At 55.9% G+C, this 16,325-nt stretch overlaps 1 protein-coding gene across 3 annotated transcripts; it reads left to right on the top strand.

The window, feature by feature from the left end:
- Positions 1-104: 104 nt before the first annotated feature.
- Positions 105-13,194, top strand: SEMA6C (semaphorin 6C). Of its 3 annotated transcripts, none has more exons than XM_086392498.1 (20): positions 105-316; positions 2,293-2,341; positions 4,083-4,251; positions 5,866-5,980; positions 6,279-6,342; positions 6,499-6,555; positions 6,913-7,014; positions 7,239-7,329; positions 7,528-7,624; positions 7,827-7,915; positions 8,208-8,425; positions 8,695-8,826; positions 9,091-9,243; positions 9,474-9,647; positions 9,917-10,063; positions 10,337-10,414; positions 10,541-10,596; positions 10,766-10,810; positions 11,163-11,258; positions 11,693-13,194. In XM_086392498.1, exons 8-20 carry the CDS (start codon positions 7,297-7,299, stop codon positions 12,709-12,711), a joined length of 2,337 nt encoding a protein of 778 aa, XP_086248624.1. In that variant the 5' UTR covers positions 105-316; positions 2,293-2,341; positions 4,083-4,251; positions 5,866-5,980; positions 6,279-6,342; positions 6,499-6,555; positions 6,913-7,014; positions 7,239-7,296; the 3' UTR covers positions 12,712-13,194. The 3 variants fall into 3 exon arrangements, with proteins under 3 accessions (XP_086248624.1, XP_086248623.1, XP_086248625.1); XM_086392497.1 differs by having other exon boundaries at positions 7,528-7,647; XM_086392499.1 differs by lacking the exons at positions 10,337-10,414; positions 10,541-10,596; positions 10,766-10,810; positions 11,163-11,258; positions 11,693-13,194 and having other exon boundaries at positions 7,528-7,647; positions 9,864-10,001.
- The last annotated feature ends 3,131 nt before the right edge of the window (positions 13,195-16,325 follow it).

Below are 16,325 nucleotides of genomic sequence, written 5' to 3'. Positions count from 1 at the left end.
GAGCCCGATTAGTAATGGGGACCCCGAGGCGGGCCGGAGGCGGGTCCGGTCGGGAGGCGGGCGGGGCGGCTGGGGCCCGGCCCAGAGCTCCGGGCGGTCGCATTGTTTTCCTCCGCGGAACCGCGGCGGGAGTGGGGTTTGCGACTGGGATCCAGGACTCGCGCGACCTGTCAGCGCCCGGGAGCCCAGATCCAAGCTCCATCCAATTCGGACATTCACCACATCTGACTGGGGCCCCAACCGATTGAGAACTCGGCGCGGTGCGCGGCAGCTGCTCGACCGCTGCGATCTCTCTCCCGCTGACCCGGATCTCGGAGCAAGTATCCTGGAGTAGGGCTGGGGCTGCAGGGAGGCGGGGAGGATCGGGGCGCCGAAGGCTGAGGGTAAGCTTCGAAGTGCCAAAGGGACCCGGGAGGGCGCCAGCGCTCTGTCGTGCTTGGATGACGGAGAGGGTCAGCGGAGTTGGGGTGAACCGAGGGAAGAGGGGAGCCACGCTACGGCACTGTGGGGCGCAAGGTCTGGACGCCTCCTGTGACCTGGCTTCTCCGAGTCGCGTCCCTCGCATTGAGGAGCGCGAAAGGCATTATTTGAGGCGCGCATCGTACAGAGGGTGGAAAACCTGGTCTCTTGCCTCCCCAGCAGAAAGATTAAGGCTTCGAGACCCGTGGGGAACCGGACCCTCGCGTTTCCCCTGCAGGGAAGGGAAGAACGCGTCGCTCCAGACTTTGATGCTCCGGCTGCACCTCTGTCATTGTGCAAGCGGGAGTCTGAGCACCTCCCAGCGGGGTTGACTTGATCATAGAGTCGGGAATGGGCCCCGAGGAACATTAGTCCTAGAGCCCATAACCTTCCTTCACCCCACTTGCCCAGGGGCTTTGTTAGACCTTGGTCTCCCAAGGCGGAGAGCCGGGCTGACGATTGCATCTCCAGCCCGCGGACCCCGCTCTGCGCTGGCCGCAGGCCCGCCCTCCTCGGTTCCAAGCCTCTGGCCCTGTTTCCCTGGCCTCGGAGACCCGCCTCCGTTCCCAACCCCCGCTCCCATCCCTGTTCGATCTGCGCCTGCAGGCCCCTCCAGCCCCTCCTCCCGCTAACGTGGCTCTGGGACCCGGTCCCGGCCCAGACTCTGCTACCCGCCCCTCTCCGAGCCCCAGATCCAGTGAGGGGGAGACACGTCGAGCCCCTGGCCCCAGGCCCACCTCAGGCGAGCCTCTAGACACCTGGATTATCCTCGTTCGGGGCTGGGTGGGAGGGAAGGTAGGGACCAAACCGGGGGCTGATAGCTAAGGGTGAGGGGAACTGTCTTGGAGAAGGGAAGGCGCCTGTTCCCTGAGGCTCCTTGGTGCGCCCCCCACCCCCACCCCATCCTTAGAGGAACGTGGACTGGGGCAGGCGACCAGCCCGAAGGCTTCCTGCTATTGTCCCCAGCCGGGTCTCTTCTCCCTGCCTTCCCCAGCCCCCTGCTAGATTCTGGCTATGACCCTGGCCACTCCTCAGAGGTGGCTGCAGGGCCAGGAGGAGAGAGAAGGGCTGTTTCCTCTTCCCAGCAAGGGGAGAACCTAGGAGGGGGAGAAAGAGCTGGCCAGGCCTCCCCCATTTGCTCCAAATGGGGAGTGTGAAGCAGCTGGGACTGGTCCTGGCAGGGTAAGCCTTTCCCCAAGCCAGGCGTTGCATGGGGGCAACTCAGATGCTGCTCACTAAAATCATCTGTGGGAAGACCTCTTAAAGACAGCATAAAGTCTGGGGGGCCAATGCAATGGCCAACCAAGTGTTTTCAGAGGCTGGACTAATCCAGTCTAAAGTGGGGGGTAGAGTGGAGAGAGATTGGGTGGGAGGGAGGCAGGGCCTGCTCTGAGGGAAGGAAGGGGCTTGGTATTAGAGCATATTGCTTAGGGATGAAAAACATGCAAATGATATGCAAATTAGCCTCTATTGTCCCCAGCTAGGGTGCTTTTGCTAAGACGGCTGCGGGGTTCTGAAGGTTTTCATATGGGAGTGGTCAGCATGCCCTCCAAACTCTCCCAATCACCCCCTTTCCCAAGACTGGCCCTGAAGTTCCAGGATTTTCTGGGTAGGGTCCAGCCCCAGCACCTGCCCTTGTCCTCACAGCTCTAGGCATGAATGGCCAGGACCTTTGTAATCAAGCTCAATGTCAATGTGTACCCCAGTTCCAGGGCAGCATCTCCCCTACCCTAGCCTCATTAGACTTCTCTTGATGTTCACATTTACTTTTAAGGGATGTGGTAATGAGGTATAATTCAGTCTCTTCCCTCCTTCTGTCCCTTCTTCCATCAGGTCAGAGGTCTCCTACCCCCTCAAACCCCCACAGGAGTCACCACCCCAGGTAAGGAAAGGGCAATAGCCCCTGAGAGCAGGGGATGGAAGTAGGCATGGCCTGGGAACAGAAGACGGTCAGATCATTCTCCCCACTTGCCTGAGACTGAAGTTGTTTCCTGGGTGAAGATACCAGTTGCCCAGGGCAACTTGGGGGGGGGGGCAGGAGGGGGAGGATAGGAGAAAAGCTGTGTCCCTTTCTCTTCCCCTAGGAGCAGCACCATCCGGAACCATTGTGAGGTGGGGGGCGGGGAGGGGATGGTGGCAGAGGGAGGCTTGGCCTTTCAGTACCAGAGGGTCGTTAGCTAGCTGACTGCTCTGCCCCTGGGGAGGGGGTCATCATTAGGTGCTCCTATCCCTTCCCCTCCTCCAGCTCTCTTGGGATCCCATCTGACGTCAGCCTCCCCATCAATGACGCTAGATTGGGGGTGGGGTACACTTGGGTCCTGGCTCCAAGAGTGGAGTTGTGGGGGAGATGGAATGGGGGAGGCCTGGAAGCCCAGGGTCTCTTCTTCAGGGAACATGGCAGGACAGGCAACTGAGGATTAGTGTAGGATAACTGTCTGTTCATGGAAAGGAGGGAGTCTCACCCTTGCTGACCTGATTTCCTGGGCTTACTCAGCCCCTCACTTCAATATCAGGGGAAGGCAGGAAGCTGGTGTCCACCTCCCACTGTGGGTTCTAGCCAGGGTCAGCTTGGCTGGGGAAGGCCGATGGAGGCTGATGGGTGGGAAGGAGGGCTGTCTTACAGTCCCTTCCACCATATCTTTCTTTTCCTGGACTTTGGGCTACAATCGCCTGCCTGTCATTGAATTATTTACATTTTCATTCCACGGCAGCCCAAAGAGGGAAGGAAGGGAGAGAGGGACATATTCAGTCATATCTCCTCACCAATATAGCCCCTTCTATGACTGGCTCCTCACAGGGGGTGGGTCTGCTCTTTTACAAATTGAGCACATGCAAGGTTTCTTAGGAGTTGGGGAGGGAACAGGGGGCTAGGGAGGCTGGGAGGGGGCACAGTGGTCGGGCAGACAGCTGCAGCCAGAGCTAAATTTAGCCTCTGATCTGGCTTTGATGCAGATTCATTTTTGGCTAAGACAGCCCCCCTCCTTCACTCCCCTCCCTACGCAGCTTCCCCCTAGCAATGGAAAGGGCCCTAGAAGCAGGAGCTTAGACCAGGGCAAAGACCCCTGGGCTGCCTCCCCAACTCTGTTCTTCCTGAGCCCTAAACAGGATGATGGCTGCCTCACAGCTGCCTCTACCAAGGCGCGGTGCCTAAGTTGCTCCCAGGGTGCCATGGGGGTCTGTGAGGGAGGGGAGGCAGACATGATATCCTCTTCCTCCCCCCCAGTGCCAAGGAATCACTATTTATAATTTTAAGGCTTCAGTGTCTAATTATAGCTGAGACGAGGTTAGCAAGAGGGGGCCAGGAGGTGTCACCTACCGAATGTCCCAGGCCCAGTCAGGAGAGAGGAGGAAAGGCTGAGTGAGAAGGCTGGGGGGAGGGAGCGGGCGTATCCTGTCCTTACCTGGGGTCACACTGGCAGGCTTCACACCAGCCAGTTGGGGCCAGTTGGAGAGGGAAGGGCCTTGAGTGACAGTGACAGCCGGCTGGCTCTGAGGCAGTGCCAGAGATAGGATTCTTTACCCTTCTCCGCAGGGTCTTCTGGGGATAGACCTGGGAAGGAGCCCTCCTGCTTCAAAGGTGGAGGACGTTTGGCCCCTTCGCCCACTTCTGTCTTCTCTTTCAGGGCCAGCATATGGGTGAGGGGGCAGCCCCTGGGGCCTGAGCTGCCCCACACAGAATGCCCCGTGCCCCCCACTTCATGCCCTTGCTGCTACTACTCTTGCTCTCAATTCCACACACGCAGGCTGCATTTCCCCAGGACCCTCTCCCTCTGCTGACCTCTGACCTGCACGGTGAGTGCTTGGCACCCTGGCCCTCTATGTGAGCTCAGCACTCAGTCTTGGCAATGAGACACCGAGACCTTTTGTGTGGGTGGCAAGCTGCAGGAGGGCTCTCGGTCTCAAGGAAGCTAAGAGTTGACAGGAAAGGGGAGCAGATAGGTGGAGTGGCACAGAGGCCAGTCACTTCTCATCTGTGGGCCAACTTTCTTCACTTCCAGGCAGCATTGTTCAGTGATAAAGAACATGGACTCTTGGTCAGACCAAACCGTGGCAGGTTCAAATTCCTGCTGCTCACTTTATAAGGAGTTATTTAACCTTCTTTGCCTCAGTCTCCTCATCGGCAAAATGAAGATAATAATTGTATTCTAGCAGGAATTCCCTGGTGGTCCGTGCTTTCACCACAGTGACCACAGGTTCAATTCCTGCTTTGGGAACCAAGATCCCATGGGCCATGAGGCATGGCCAAAAAATAGTATTTTACCTCATGGAGTTATTTAGGGATTAAATGAGGTAATACAGGTAAAGTGCTAAGAACACTGTCTGGCACAAAGTAAATGATGTATATGTGTTTGCTATTATTATTAGCTACAAAATGAAGGCTTGGGACTAATTCAGTGGTTCCCAACACCTCTTACCTCCCTCTCCACCACTTTATCACCACCACATCTAGGTCCGTCATGGTGGGACTTACTGAATGTCCCAGGCCCAGTCAGGAGAGAGGAGGAAAGGCTGAGTGAGAAGGCTAGGGGGAGGGAGCAGGCTTATCCAGTCCTTACCTGGGGTCACACTGGCAGGCTTCACACCAGCCAGTTGGGGCCAGTTGGAGAGGGAAGGGCCACCGTCCCACCGTGACAGACCTTGCAGATAGATCTATTTGCAGCTTCCTGTTATATATGTAGAATTTAGAGCAATTTTAAGGTTGAAGGAATGGCAGTTAGGTTACTGAGAGTAACTGTTGGGGGATAGATAAGAGTAGCAAACACTTCCATGTGTCAGACAGTGTTCTAATCACGGTACAAATGTTAAATCATCTCTCTCTGAACTCTGGGCTCCCTCTGAACACTGATGACTGTGGTTTCCATGATCAGGCCAGGTGGATGCTGGAGTTGGTTAGAGGAGGCAGAAAGCTTGGAGGATTGAGGTGGTCTGTGAAGAGCCTTGAGGGGAGGGTGCAAAAAGAGGGCTGGGAGAGATGGGGTGAGGAAATGGACTACGTGGGACAGCATACAATGTGGAAAGAAAGGGAATCGCTAGCCCTAAGGCAGATCTAAGAACTGGGTTGGGCTCAGCTCTGAACTCAGACAGGCCTGGATCTGAATTGGGGTCCCTGCCACTCCCAAGCTAAATGAGCTCTGCAAATTTCTTATTGGCTTTAAGCCTCAGGTTCCTCATCTGTAACATAGCACCAACCTACTTCATAGGGTTGCTGTCTGAAATGAGACAATGCCGCTCAAGTGCTCACACAGTGCTTGGCAGAGGTGAAGTGCTCAGAGTTAGCTGATATTGTATTTAGCCTTCTTAATACCTTTATTAACATGCCCAGGGCTGGGTTTCCTCTGGCTGGGGAGGATGTTGAGGGAGTGTTGTGTCTGAGGGCGTCAGCACCCACCTCTCTGTGCCTTCTAGGTATCTCTCCATTATCCTGGTTCCGGGGCCTGGAGGATGATGCTGTGGTTGCGGAACTTGGGCTGGACTTTCAGAGATTCCTGACCCTGAACCGGACCTTGTTAGTGGCTGCCAGGTAAACTGGCTGTGGCACCATTGTGGGGCTGCCAGGCCTGTTTCCAGGCAGGCATGGGACCTGCATGGCCACTGCCACATCTTGAAGAGGACACATGCAGGTGTACAAGCCCTGGGGTTTGGACATGTTAGGACCCAGAACATAGCTGGGTCCTATGGGTGTGGAGTCAGGGGGAGAAGATGGGGCAGGAGGTCTACACTGTTTGTCCCGAGCATCTGAACACGGACTAGGTGGGGACACGGGAGTTCAAGTGGGGAGCCATGGCTTGGCTCTTATCCCTCCTTGCTTATCCCTTCAGGGATCACGTTTTCTCCTTTGATCTTCAAGCCCAAGAAGAAGGGGAGGGGCTCGTGCCCAACAAGGTGAGGGGCTGTGTGGGAGGAGGTTGAGGCATGGAGATGAGGCTGGAAAGGTCTAACGGCGATCCAGGGGGTGGGAAGAAGACTCCAAAAGGGAACCACAATGTGCGGTGGGTCCAGGCTGTGCCACGATTTTCCCTCTTCTACTTTTCCCTCCAGTATCTAACATGGAGGAGCCAAGACGTGGAGAACTGTGCCGTGCGGGGCAAGCTGACGGTGAGGAGTGGGATGAAAACCTTGAGGGTAGGAGATGATCCAGCCTGCAGGCTCTGTCCAACTGACCCTCCACCTACCCAAATCTCTGCTACTTCTCTTATCTCAAGTCACAGAGGAAAATATACAGGAAAGGGAATTGATGATTTTTAGCTTCCTTTACACATCTCACACAAAAGAAGAGCGAGGCTCTGAGAGGCCAAAGAACTTGCCCAAGACCCCAGGACTAGTAGTAAATAGCTTCTTTGAAACTTTACCCCCTATTGCTCTAACTGGCTCAAGGAGGATAACCCTACTTCCATGACCCCTGTTCCAGTCCCAGGGAGCCCTGTGGCTGACCTAGAATTCTGGATTCTCTAGGACGAGTGCTACAACTACATTCGCGTTCTCGTGCCCTGGGACTCCGAGACGCTCCTTGCCTGTGGAACGAACTCATTCAGCCCCGTGTGCCGCAGCTATGGGGTACAAAGGCGAGGGTGGGGCATCAGGATGGGAGGAGGAGGAGAACTCAAGCTGGGCAATCAGTTTGGTGGGGATGGACAAGCAGGGGGTGGGGGATGGGAGTGCCCTGGGTGGAGGGTCCGGAAGAGGTGGGGCAAGGAGGCAAGGGGACGTGAGGAAGTGGGCTATGGAGCCAGACTTGCAACACCCCGAGGGTTCCAAGAACCTGTTCCTTCTGCCTCCAGATAACTTCGCTGCAGCAGGAGGGTGAGGAGCTGAGTGGGCAAGCTCGATGCCCCTTTGATGCCACCCAGTCCAACGTGGCCGTGTTTGCAGGTGTGCACCTGGGCATGTGAGAAGCAGGCATGTGGCTGCCATGTTAGCCCCTTTCCGAGTTTGGTCTTTCCTGCATGCTCCTGAATCAGGGGTGAGGTAGGGGCCAGGGTCAGGCCAAGGTAGGGGTGTGGGATGCCCAAGGAGAGCCAAGATACAGATCCCTGAGCCCCCCTGATGCCACCCTACCCACCCCTCCAGAGGGCAGCCTGTACTCAGCCACAGCTGCAGACTTCCAGGCCAGTGATGCTGTGGTTTACCGAAGCCTTGGGCCTCAGCCCCCGCTCCGCTCCGCCAAGTACGACTCCAAGTGGCTCCGAGGTCAGGGTGGGCCTGGGGGAGGGAGGCTGCTCTTGGGGAGGAGGTGCAGGGGGAGGGCTGTGGCAGGCAGGTGGTGGTAATTGTGTGCAGGTGTGCTAAGGGGAAAGGCGGTGTGGGATCAGGAGATTCTGGACAGGTACAGATACTTTTCCATACCGTTCCTGTCACTTCCCACTCAGAGCCACACTTTGTCCACGCTTTGGAGCACGGAGACCATGTCTACTTCTTTTTCCGAGAAGTTTCTGTGGAGGATGCCCGGCTGGGGAGGGTAAGGAGGTGGGCAGTGGGGGTGGTAGCTAGAGGCTTCTGCTGGCTCCTAGGAGCTGGACATTTGGGGAAGAGCTCCTGGCTGGGCTCTGAGCCCACCGCGGAGCTGCCCTCAGGCCTCTGTCCCCTCATCCTGCTGTCCCTCACCTTGACTCGGACTGACCAACCACACCACATCCTCCCTTAGCTGTGCCCCTGACATTGGTCTCTTGGTACTCTAACCCCACCAAACCGCTCTCCCCCTGCTGGCCGGGGCTCTCGCTGACCTCCATCCTCCCTGGCTCTCCCGGCAGGTGCAGTTCTCCCGTGTGGCCCGTGTGTGTAAGCGCGACATGGGTGGCTCACCTAGGGCCTTGGACCGCCACTGGACATCCTTCCTGAAGCTGCGGCTCAACTGCTCTGTCCCTGGAGACTCGACCTTCTATTTTGATGTCTTACAGGCCTTGACAGGGCCTGTGAACTTGTATGGTCGCTCTGCTCTCTTTGGGGTCTTCACCACCCAGACCAATAGGTTGGTACTAGACTAGTCAATGCAGCCCAGTCTGTCCCCTTCCCTCCGCGCCCCCCAGCAACAAAGATCATCCTGCAGAGCCTACTGATGAGGGTGGTGAGGGGAAGCTCCATTTTCCTTGTACTTTCTTTGCATGGCCCCCAGGGGCTGCCCCGCTCTCTCAGGCTCTCCCCTAAGATGGTACTTGAAGTGGGGTGGCCAAGTCTTACCTGGGAGGCGCTCTGCTGTCCCTTCTAAACCTAGCCCACGTCGTTCTCTGGCTCCCTCAGCATTCCTGGCTCTGCGGTCTGCGCCTTCTACCTGGATGATATCGAGCGTGGGTTTGAGGGCAAGTTCAAGGAGCAGAGGAGTCTGGATGGGGCCTGGACCCCTGTGTCTGAGGACAGGGTCCCCTCCCCCAGGTACCCAGGATGGGGGGCTTTGGTGGAGGCAGAAGCAAGCAGTGTCTGCTCCCCAAATAAGTTATGAGGAGAGGGCAAGGTGTCCAAGGCCTGGGGAGGGGGCTGTCATGGGTTGGCAGCAGGGAAGGGAAGCAGTAGTATGAATGTCTGTGTGCAGATGGAACAAGAGGCCTCCTGGCCCTAGGGCAGGCTGCTGGGGCTTAGCTAGGCTCTGTAACCACCAGCTCCCTGTCCCAAGGCTGCCTCTTCCTATGTGTCCTCCAGGCCCGGATCCTGTGCAGGAGTAGGTGTGGCTGCATTGTTCCCCTCTTCCCGAGATCTCCCTGATGATGTCCTGACCTTCATCAAGGCTCACCCACTTCTGGACCCTGCCGTGCCACCTGCCACCCATCAGCCTCTGCTCACCCTCACCAGCAGGTATCAGGCTGAAAAATCCTGACCACTGCCATCCGCCCCTCACCCACTCTCTTTTTCTGACCCCACAAGGTAAATCATATTAGTAGGAGGAAGAACCTATGAAAGTGGGAGGGACAGAGCTAAGAAGGAAACCCTGGGCTGGGGGAAGGGCAGAGAAGGGGTATCCAGGTCCTTGAAACACTCAAGCTTCCACTGGTCAGGCTGTCCTGACCCGAGGCCTATTCCTCCAGGGCCCTACTGACCCAAGTGGCTGTGGATGGCATGGCTGGTCCCTACAGTAACATCACAGTCCTGTTCCTTGGCTCCAATGATGGGACAGTGCTGAAGGTGCTGCCCCCAGGGGGGCAATCTGGGGGCTCTGAGCCCATTCTGTTGGAAGAGATCGATGCCTACAGCCCCTCCCGGTGAGCCCTTTGTCCAGCAGGCCCCCTGCAGAGCAGGGATGGAATGTGAGGTGGGAGATGGGGATATGGGGATGGGGTGGGGACTCCGATATTGGAAGTTGTGGGGAAGAGAGAGGGACTTGGAGAGATGACATTGTGTAGCACGGCAGGGTAGCCCCATGAGTTGTATTCAGTTGCTTGTATGCCTCCCCACCTTCTTTTCTTTACCTTACCCAGGGAAAAAGGAGCCTCACCTGCTCCACCTCTGACTCCCTCTGGCCTCACCTTAGGTGCAGTGGGAAGCGGGCAGCCCAAACAGCACGGCGGGTCATAGGGCTGGAGCTGGACACTGAAGGTCACAGGCTCTTTGTGGCTTTTTCTGGCTGCATCATCTACCTCCCTCTTAGTCGGTGTGCCCGGCATGGGGCCTGTCGGAGGTGAGAGGGACTTGAGGCCAGGCTCCCTGGGCCTGCAGGCACAAAGGCATTGGGGGTGGCAGGGAAATGCAGGGGATGGTTGTGTGTGGTGGGATGTCCACAAGCATCCTGCCGGTGGGCAGTCACCAGGGACAGGACTAGGGATTGGTGTGGATAGGATGGGAGTATCAGGCTAGGAGCCTCCTGCAGGCCAGGGTGAGAGTGAAAGAGGCAGGGGAATGGACTGTGATTAGAGTGGAGGGTCCCAGCCTCATATGACTCAGTTTTCCCTAGGAGCTGTCTGGCTTCTCAGGACCCATACTGTGGATGGGACAGCTCCAGAGGCTGCGTGGATATCAGGGCACCTGGTGGGTAAGTGAGGGGCTCCTGGATCTCCTGAGGAAAAAGCTCCCCACTACTAACAGAGGAGGCTGAGAGCTAGGGTGGGGGAGGGGACAAGAGGTATACCTGCACTGAGCCACCTCCATTTCCTCCTAGGATTGATGTGGATCCAACTGGTAACCAGGAATCCATGGAGCATGATGACTGCCAAGGTAAAAAGGGCAAAGGCAGCTGTATCCATTGTTGAGCATGGCTCTGATGGCCATAGACACCATCCCAGGTGTGGGCTTTTGTCCTTCTCTCCTTCTGTGGCACGGTCATGCCCATCAGTTCCTCATGAAGCCTCCCCCCACCTTCACCCTTTCTCTCCCTGTTTCATAGATGGAGCTACTGGGAGTCAGTCTGGTACAGGGGATTCCACTTATGGTGAGTTCTGTTGTCCCAACTTCACCATGGTCAGCCCATACTCACCCAAGTCCATGCCCCATGGCAGCAGCAGATCAGCACCCTGGACACTCTGAGAGAGTCTCAGAAAGGGCTAACATTCTAAGTATCTAGCATATAGCTCAGTGCTTGGCACATAATAGGATGCCTAATAGATAGTTTTTGAACAAAGAAATCAAAGAATGCCTTGCATGTAAGCTCTTCCCCATTCCCAGAGGAAAATGAAGGCTGCAGTTCTGGACTTCTGGGTTCCAAAAGGGGTGGGGGACCCGCTGGGGTTATCAGAGGTGGAGAACAGGAGTCTCATTGGCTCTGACCTGGTCTCTGTCATCAGTGCTTCTGAGTCCTGGCCCTTCCCCTGAGACCCCCAGTCCCCCCAGTGATGCCCACCCCCGGCCCCAGTCTTCCACTCTTGGAGCTCACACTCAGGGTAAGGGGGCTGGTTGGGAGGGACAGGAGTGAAGTGTGGAGCTGCCAATTCTTGAAGAATTCTAAGCCCCTCACTGATCATTGTTTGGTGTTCACTAATAATGCCTGTTTGGAGCCTCCCCTCCCTTCCCCTCCCCAGAGCTGGCCCTCCCAGCCCCGCCTCCTTCAGCACGGGCAGAGTTTGGCAGTTGCTCTTGGCATGGCTACAGAGGCCTGAGCTGGGATGGAACTCCCCAGGCCCAGGCTCTAGCTTGTGTGTGAGGGTGGTTGGGTGGGCTGTGTGTTGAGGGGTCAGGGGAGGAGACTCCTGAAGAGGGTCAAGGCTGTGTCGGAGTGAAAGCAGAGCAGCAGTGGGAGAGAGGGACACTTCGGAACTCGCCTTCCCGCTGGCCTACCTTCGCTGAGCCTCCATCTCTCTTCTCTCTCGGTTGGCAGGCGTGCGCCGGGACCTCCGTCCAGCCTCATCCTCTCGCTCAGTCCCCATCCCACTCCTCCTGGCCTGTGTGGCTGCGGCCTTCGCTCTGGGCGCCTCGGTCTCTGGCCTCCTGGTCTCCTGCGCCTGTCGCCGAGCGCACCGACGGCGGAGCAAGGATATCGAGTCTGCAGGGATCCCACGTCCTCTCTCCCTCCGCAGCTTGGCCCGGCTGCATGGGGCGGGCCCAGAGCCGCCGCCGCCGTCCAAGGACGGAGAGGGGGCCCAGACGCCGCAGCTCTACACCACCTTCCTGCCTCCCCCCGAGGGCGTACCCCCGCCGGAGCTGGCCTGCCTGCCCACCCCGGAGTCCACGCCAGAGCTGCCGGTCAAGCACCTCCGCCATGCTGGAGGTCCCTGGGAGTGGAACCAGAACGGGAATAACGCCAAGGAGGGCCGGAGCCGCGCCCGGGGCGGGAACGCGGCGGGTGGCGCCGCGCCGCGCGTGCTGGTGAAGCCGCCGCCGCCTGGCTGTCCCGGGCAGGCCGTGGAAGTCACCACCCTGGAGGAACTACTGCGCTACCTGCACGGCCCGCAGGCGCCCAGGAAGGAGGCCGAGCCCCCGGTCGCCGCCCCTTTCACCTCGCGGCCGCTGCCGCCCGAGCCCGCCCCAACCCTCTTTGCCGGCCCCAGCCTGCTGCCCCGGGACTGTGCCCCGCCTCGGAGGCTGGACGTGCCCCCGGAGGGCAAGTGCCCGGCCCCGGCCGCCCGGCCTGCGCTCTCCGCCCCAGCTCCCCGGCTCGGGGTGGGCGGCAGCCGGAAGTTGCCCTTCTCCTCGCACCGTGCACCCCCTGCGCTGCTCACCCGAGTCCCCTCGGGAGGCCCCTCCAGGTACTCGGGGGGTGCCGGGAGACACCTCCTGTACCTGGGTCGGCCTGAGGGGCACCGGGGCCGCGCCCTCAAGAGGGTGGAAGGTCGAGAAGCCCCAGGGGCCCCTGAAGCCTCCCTTTGTCGGGCCCTTCTTGCAGGCGGCCGTCCCTGACGGCAGCCATTTTAACTTTTGAAGGGAGTTGCTTCAAGGCCTCAAGTGGGACCCTCGAGGCCCATGCCCTCAGAGGCCGTGAGCGTGGACGCGTCTCCAAGGACAGATGACCTCCCTCCCTGTTCCACACCTCCAGCCTTCCTGGACTCAGAGTCTCCCGAGGTCCCTGCCCGCCTCGGGTTTATTTATTGACTGCCGACTGTCTTTTCCCCCTGTCCTCGAGAGGAGTGGGAGGCGAGAAGCTCGCCCCCTCAGTGAGCCAGCTTTTCGGGGGTAACTGGCACACTCCCACTCCCCCTCTCCCTCAGCCAAGCTGCCTTAACTCGCCCCTCCGGGCCTCCACAGACTGGGCCCCGGGCGGGCCGCACGGCGGACGGCCGGGGCTGAGCCACTCGCGTTGTGTACAGAGTCCTCGGGCCTCCTGGGACGTGCCTCCTCCTACTATGTAGGAGCCTCCGCTTCCCAATACAGCTGTGTCCCTGAGCCGCTGCATGACTTTACTCACGGAGCGGGCGGGGCGGGACGGGAACCGGTCGGCTACTCTGAGCACCTTTGCTCCAGAATTTCTGCCTTCAACTTGGCCTTGACTCTCTCCCGAGTAATTGGGATGGCTGCAGTCCCACCGGGGTTAATCAGGAAAGGTTTCCTGAAGGAGGCAAGCGAAGAAATGGTGCGTGGAGATGAACCAGGGCCCAGGAGACCCCGGGTAGAATTTAGGTGGGGTTAGGGAGGGTACTCCAAGCCCGTTTCTGGATCGAGGTAAGATGCACTTTTTCGTAGAATGCTCGACAGGGCGGGAGGAGGGTATTTGGGGAGAAATAAAATGAAGCTGCAGTGTAAGTGATTGAAGTTTCGCATTAGGAAATCTTGTCAAAAGAGAATTTCGCTGGAAGAACGTGGGTCGCAAGAGAAGAAGGCTACAAAAAGAAAAACACCAGCAAAGGCTTTAGTCCTGGACGAGTCAGGGGTTTGCCCCAACAGTTCCCTAAGGAGCAGTTACCCTTCACAGAACCAGAGGGGCGCCGAGAAGCATGATTTTTTGCACGCATGCGTAGCCTCCCCTAGCGAATGCCCCTGCAACACTCCAACACCGCGCGCTTGTGTAGTGCGGTTCCTCTGGCCGGGGCTGGCTGTAGATACCTGTCCATTACTCCCGGGGGCCAATGAGAGGGACGAACAGGATCTGGCCCGCCCACTACCTCGAGCTAAGGACACTTAAGGTCCTGAGCTGGCGGTGGCCGATTTTGCGGATTTACAAGTCTGGCTTTTTACCGGCGCGTGGCTGGAGTATCCCACAGGGTTGGAGCCCTAGGCTTCCCTATCGCGGGCGCCGCCTAGAGGCCAGTCCACGCCTTGCAGCTAAGGAAATCTCGCCGGGCTCTCTCCGGGTTCTTTGCCTAAAAGGCTTGGGCAGGAATCCGCTTGAAACAGTTTGTTGAAGAACCGTGATATGGTTTCTAGTTCCGCCCTTTACTCCTTGTTATCCTGCAGAGTCAAAGATCCACCCCTTAACCTTAGCCCGAAAACTGGGGTTGAGAGGCTCAAGTACGATAATGTATGAGAAAACTCTAAAGGAGAAAACATTGGTATCTTGTGATGATTTGTGAAAAAGTCAAGTTGCTCAGTCGTGTCCGACTCTGCGATCCCATGAACTGTAAGCCTACCAGGCTGCTCTATCCATGGGATTTTCCAGGCAAGAACACTGGAGTGGGTTGCCATTTCCTTCTCCAGGGGATCTTCCTGACCTAGGGATTGAACCCGGGTCTCCCGCATTGTAGGCAGACGCTTTACCGTCTGAGCCCTCCAAACTCAAAATTAGAATATTATTCCTATCTTTGCGATCTTCTTCTACTCAGCAATCTGTTTCCCTTTGTATCCCTACAAACTTCACTTAAAGATTTTCCCCTCAAGGTTTTTAAATGCTCTCTGAATACTTCTCACACCTTGGTTAGCTAGTTCCACCAAATTCGGCTGCCCTCGAAAATCTACCTTCTTTCTCCTTGAAGCTTGTTTACACCAGCTTGGAGAGGTCCTTTAGATCTCAGGTTTTCGTTGTTTTTTTTTCCTCACCGGATGCCTTACTTAAACCAAGATTCTTTAAAATCATTGCTAGTTTCTAGATAGTAGAGGAGAGCAAGGAAGAAGTAAAGAAACTTTTCAGTCCCCTGACTTCATTATCCCTTTCAAACCAAGCCAGGACAAAGAAAAATTCTAAGACTGCAAACTTTCATAGCCCCCTGAGGGCAAATTCACACAAATTCTTCAGTTCAGCCCTGAAGGTGGTCACAAAGAAAGGGGTAAAATACCCTCAGGTTTCAATGTAGGCCCCAAAGAGAAGTACAATAGAATTTTAACCTTGTGATTCTGCAGGCAGCTGCAATTTACAGCTGCAATTTACAAAGTCCTGGTTTCAGTTTAATTGTGAAGGGTGTTCATTTATTAGTATTTCTAAAGGATGGCAACTTCTCTAGTCAAGAGTACCCAAGCTGGACTCTTGAGAACTTTCTCAGGGCTTGGGAAAGCAACTATGTTGCAGTGAGAGCAAACAGTCCTTGGACTCTGCCACTGAATAGTCTTGTGGGTGACCTTGGCAATTCAACTAACCTCTCTGTACCTCAACTTCTTTTGTAAAGTATGGAAAGAAATATGCCAACAGGGGTTTATAAAACATTATATAAATATATAGGTTTAAATTAACTGCCTTGTGGGAAATAGTTGCTGCTGCTGCTGCTACTGCTGCTAAGTCTCGTCAGTCATGTCTGACTCTGTGTGACCCCATAGAAGGCAACCAACAGGCTCCTCCGTCCCTGGGATTCTCCAGGCAAGAATACTGGAGTGGGTTGCTATTTCCTTCTCCAATGCATGAAAGTGAAAAGTGAAAGTGAAGTCGCTCAGTCGTGTCAGGTCTGACTATTAGCGACATACTCCTTTCCAAATGATTCTGTATTTTCAAGGTTACTGAAAGGAAATGGCAACCCACTCCAGAACTTATCCCAAATAGACTACTACCAAGAATGTAATTCATTAGCACATATGAAAAACCTCATCCTGACAGAGTAGTGAATAATAATTAAGGGTTGAATTGAAAGAAATTATCACTGACAACACAGGGATAAACATGATCCTAAATGAGAAATCTGCTGATAGTTTTTTTTTTTTTTTTTTTTTAGGATATTAGCTCAAACTTTGTCTTCAGAAAAAAAACAAAATGTGCTAACAGGAGGATAAAGTTATCATCCTGAGGGATTTCTAAGCTGATTTCTCAGAGGCATCCTGGGAGGTTATGGAGAAACCAGGGCCCCAGTAGGCAGAGTCCATCAGCTTGTATAAAGCTTTGGGGACCTGAAACACAGAAGGTTCCACAGTCACAAAGCTTGAAAAGCTGTTCAGCATCTTTTGTAGCTAAGTCACAGGGGCCTGAGCTATTATTATCTCTCAGATTTATGTCTCCTTGATACCACTACCCTACCCTTGGGAACCTCACAGGTATGAGTCACTCTCTGTTACTTAAGCCAGCAGTTGACCCTTTAGAACTGTTGACTCATAAGAATTTAAGGTTACATGTATGAGAGTAAGATTGAAGTATATGGATAAAATATGAAATTTATGAATCC

The sequence above is a fragment of the Bos grunniens genome, chromosome 3 (genome assembly GCF_055505025.1).
Source record: "Bos grunniens cultivar Pamir isolate PY7600 chromosome 3, Bosgru_T2T1.0, whole genome shotgun sequence".
NCBI classification, from domain to species: domain Eukaryota; kingdom Metazoa; phylum Chordata; class Mammalia; order Artiodactyla; family Bovidae; genus Bos; species Bos grunniens.
The sequence above is the reverse complement of the archived record's forward strand: the minus strand, read 5'-3'. Positions and strand labels throughout refer to the sequence as shown.

Bases quoted from the DNA above. Each gene is read 5' to 3' on its own strand.
- SEMA6C (XM_086392497.1), top strand. From the start codon at position 4,137: ATGCCCCGTGCCCCCCACTTCATGCCCTTGCTGCTACTACTCTTGCTC. The intron at 5,981-6,278 runs GTAAACTGGCTG...TTATCCCTTCAG, and splicing joins ACCTTGTTAGTGGCTGCCAG to GGATCACGTTTTCTCCTTTG. The intron at 6,343-6,498 runs GTGAGGGGCTGT...TTTTCCCTCCAG, and splicing joins AGGGGCTCGTGCCCAACAAG to TATCTAACATGGAGGAGCCA.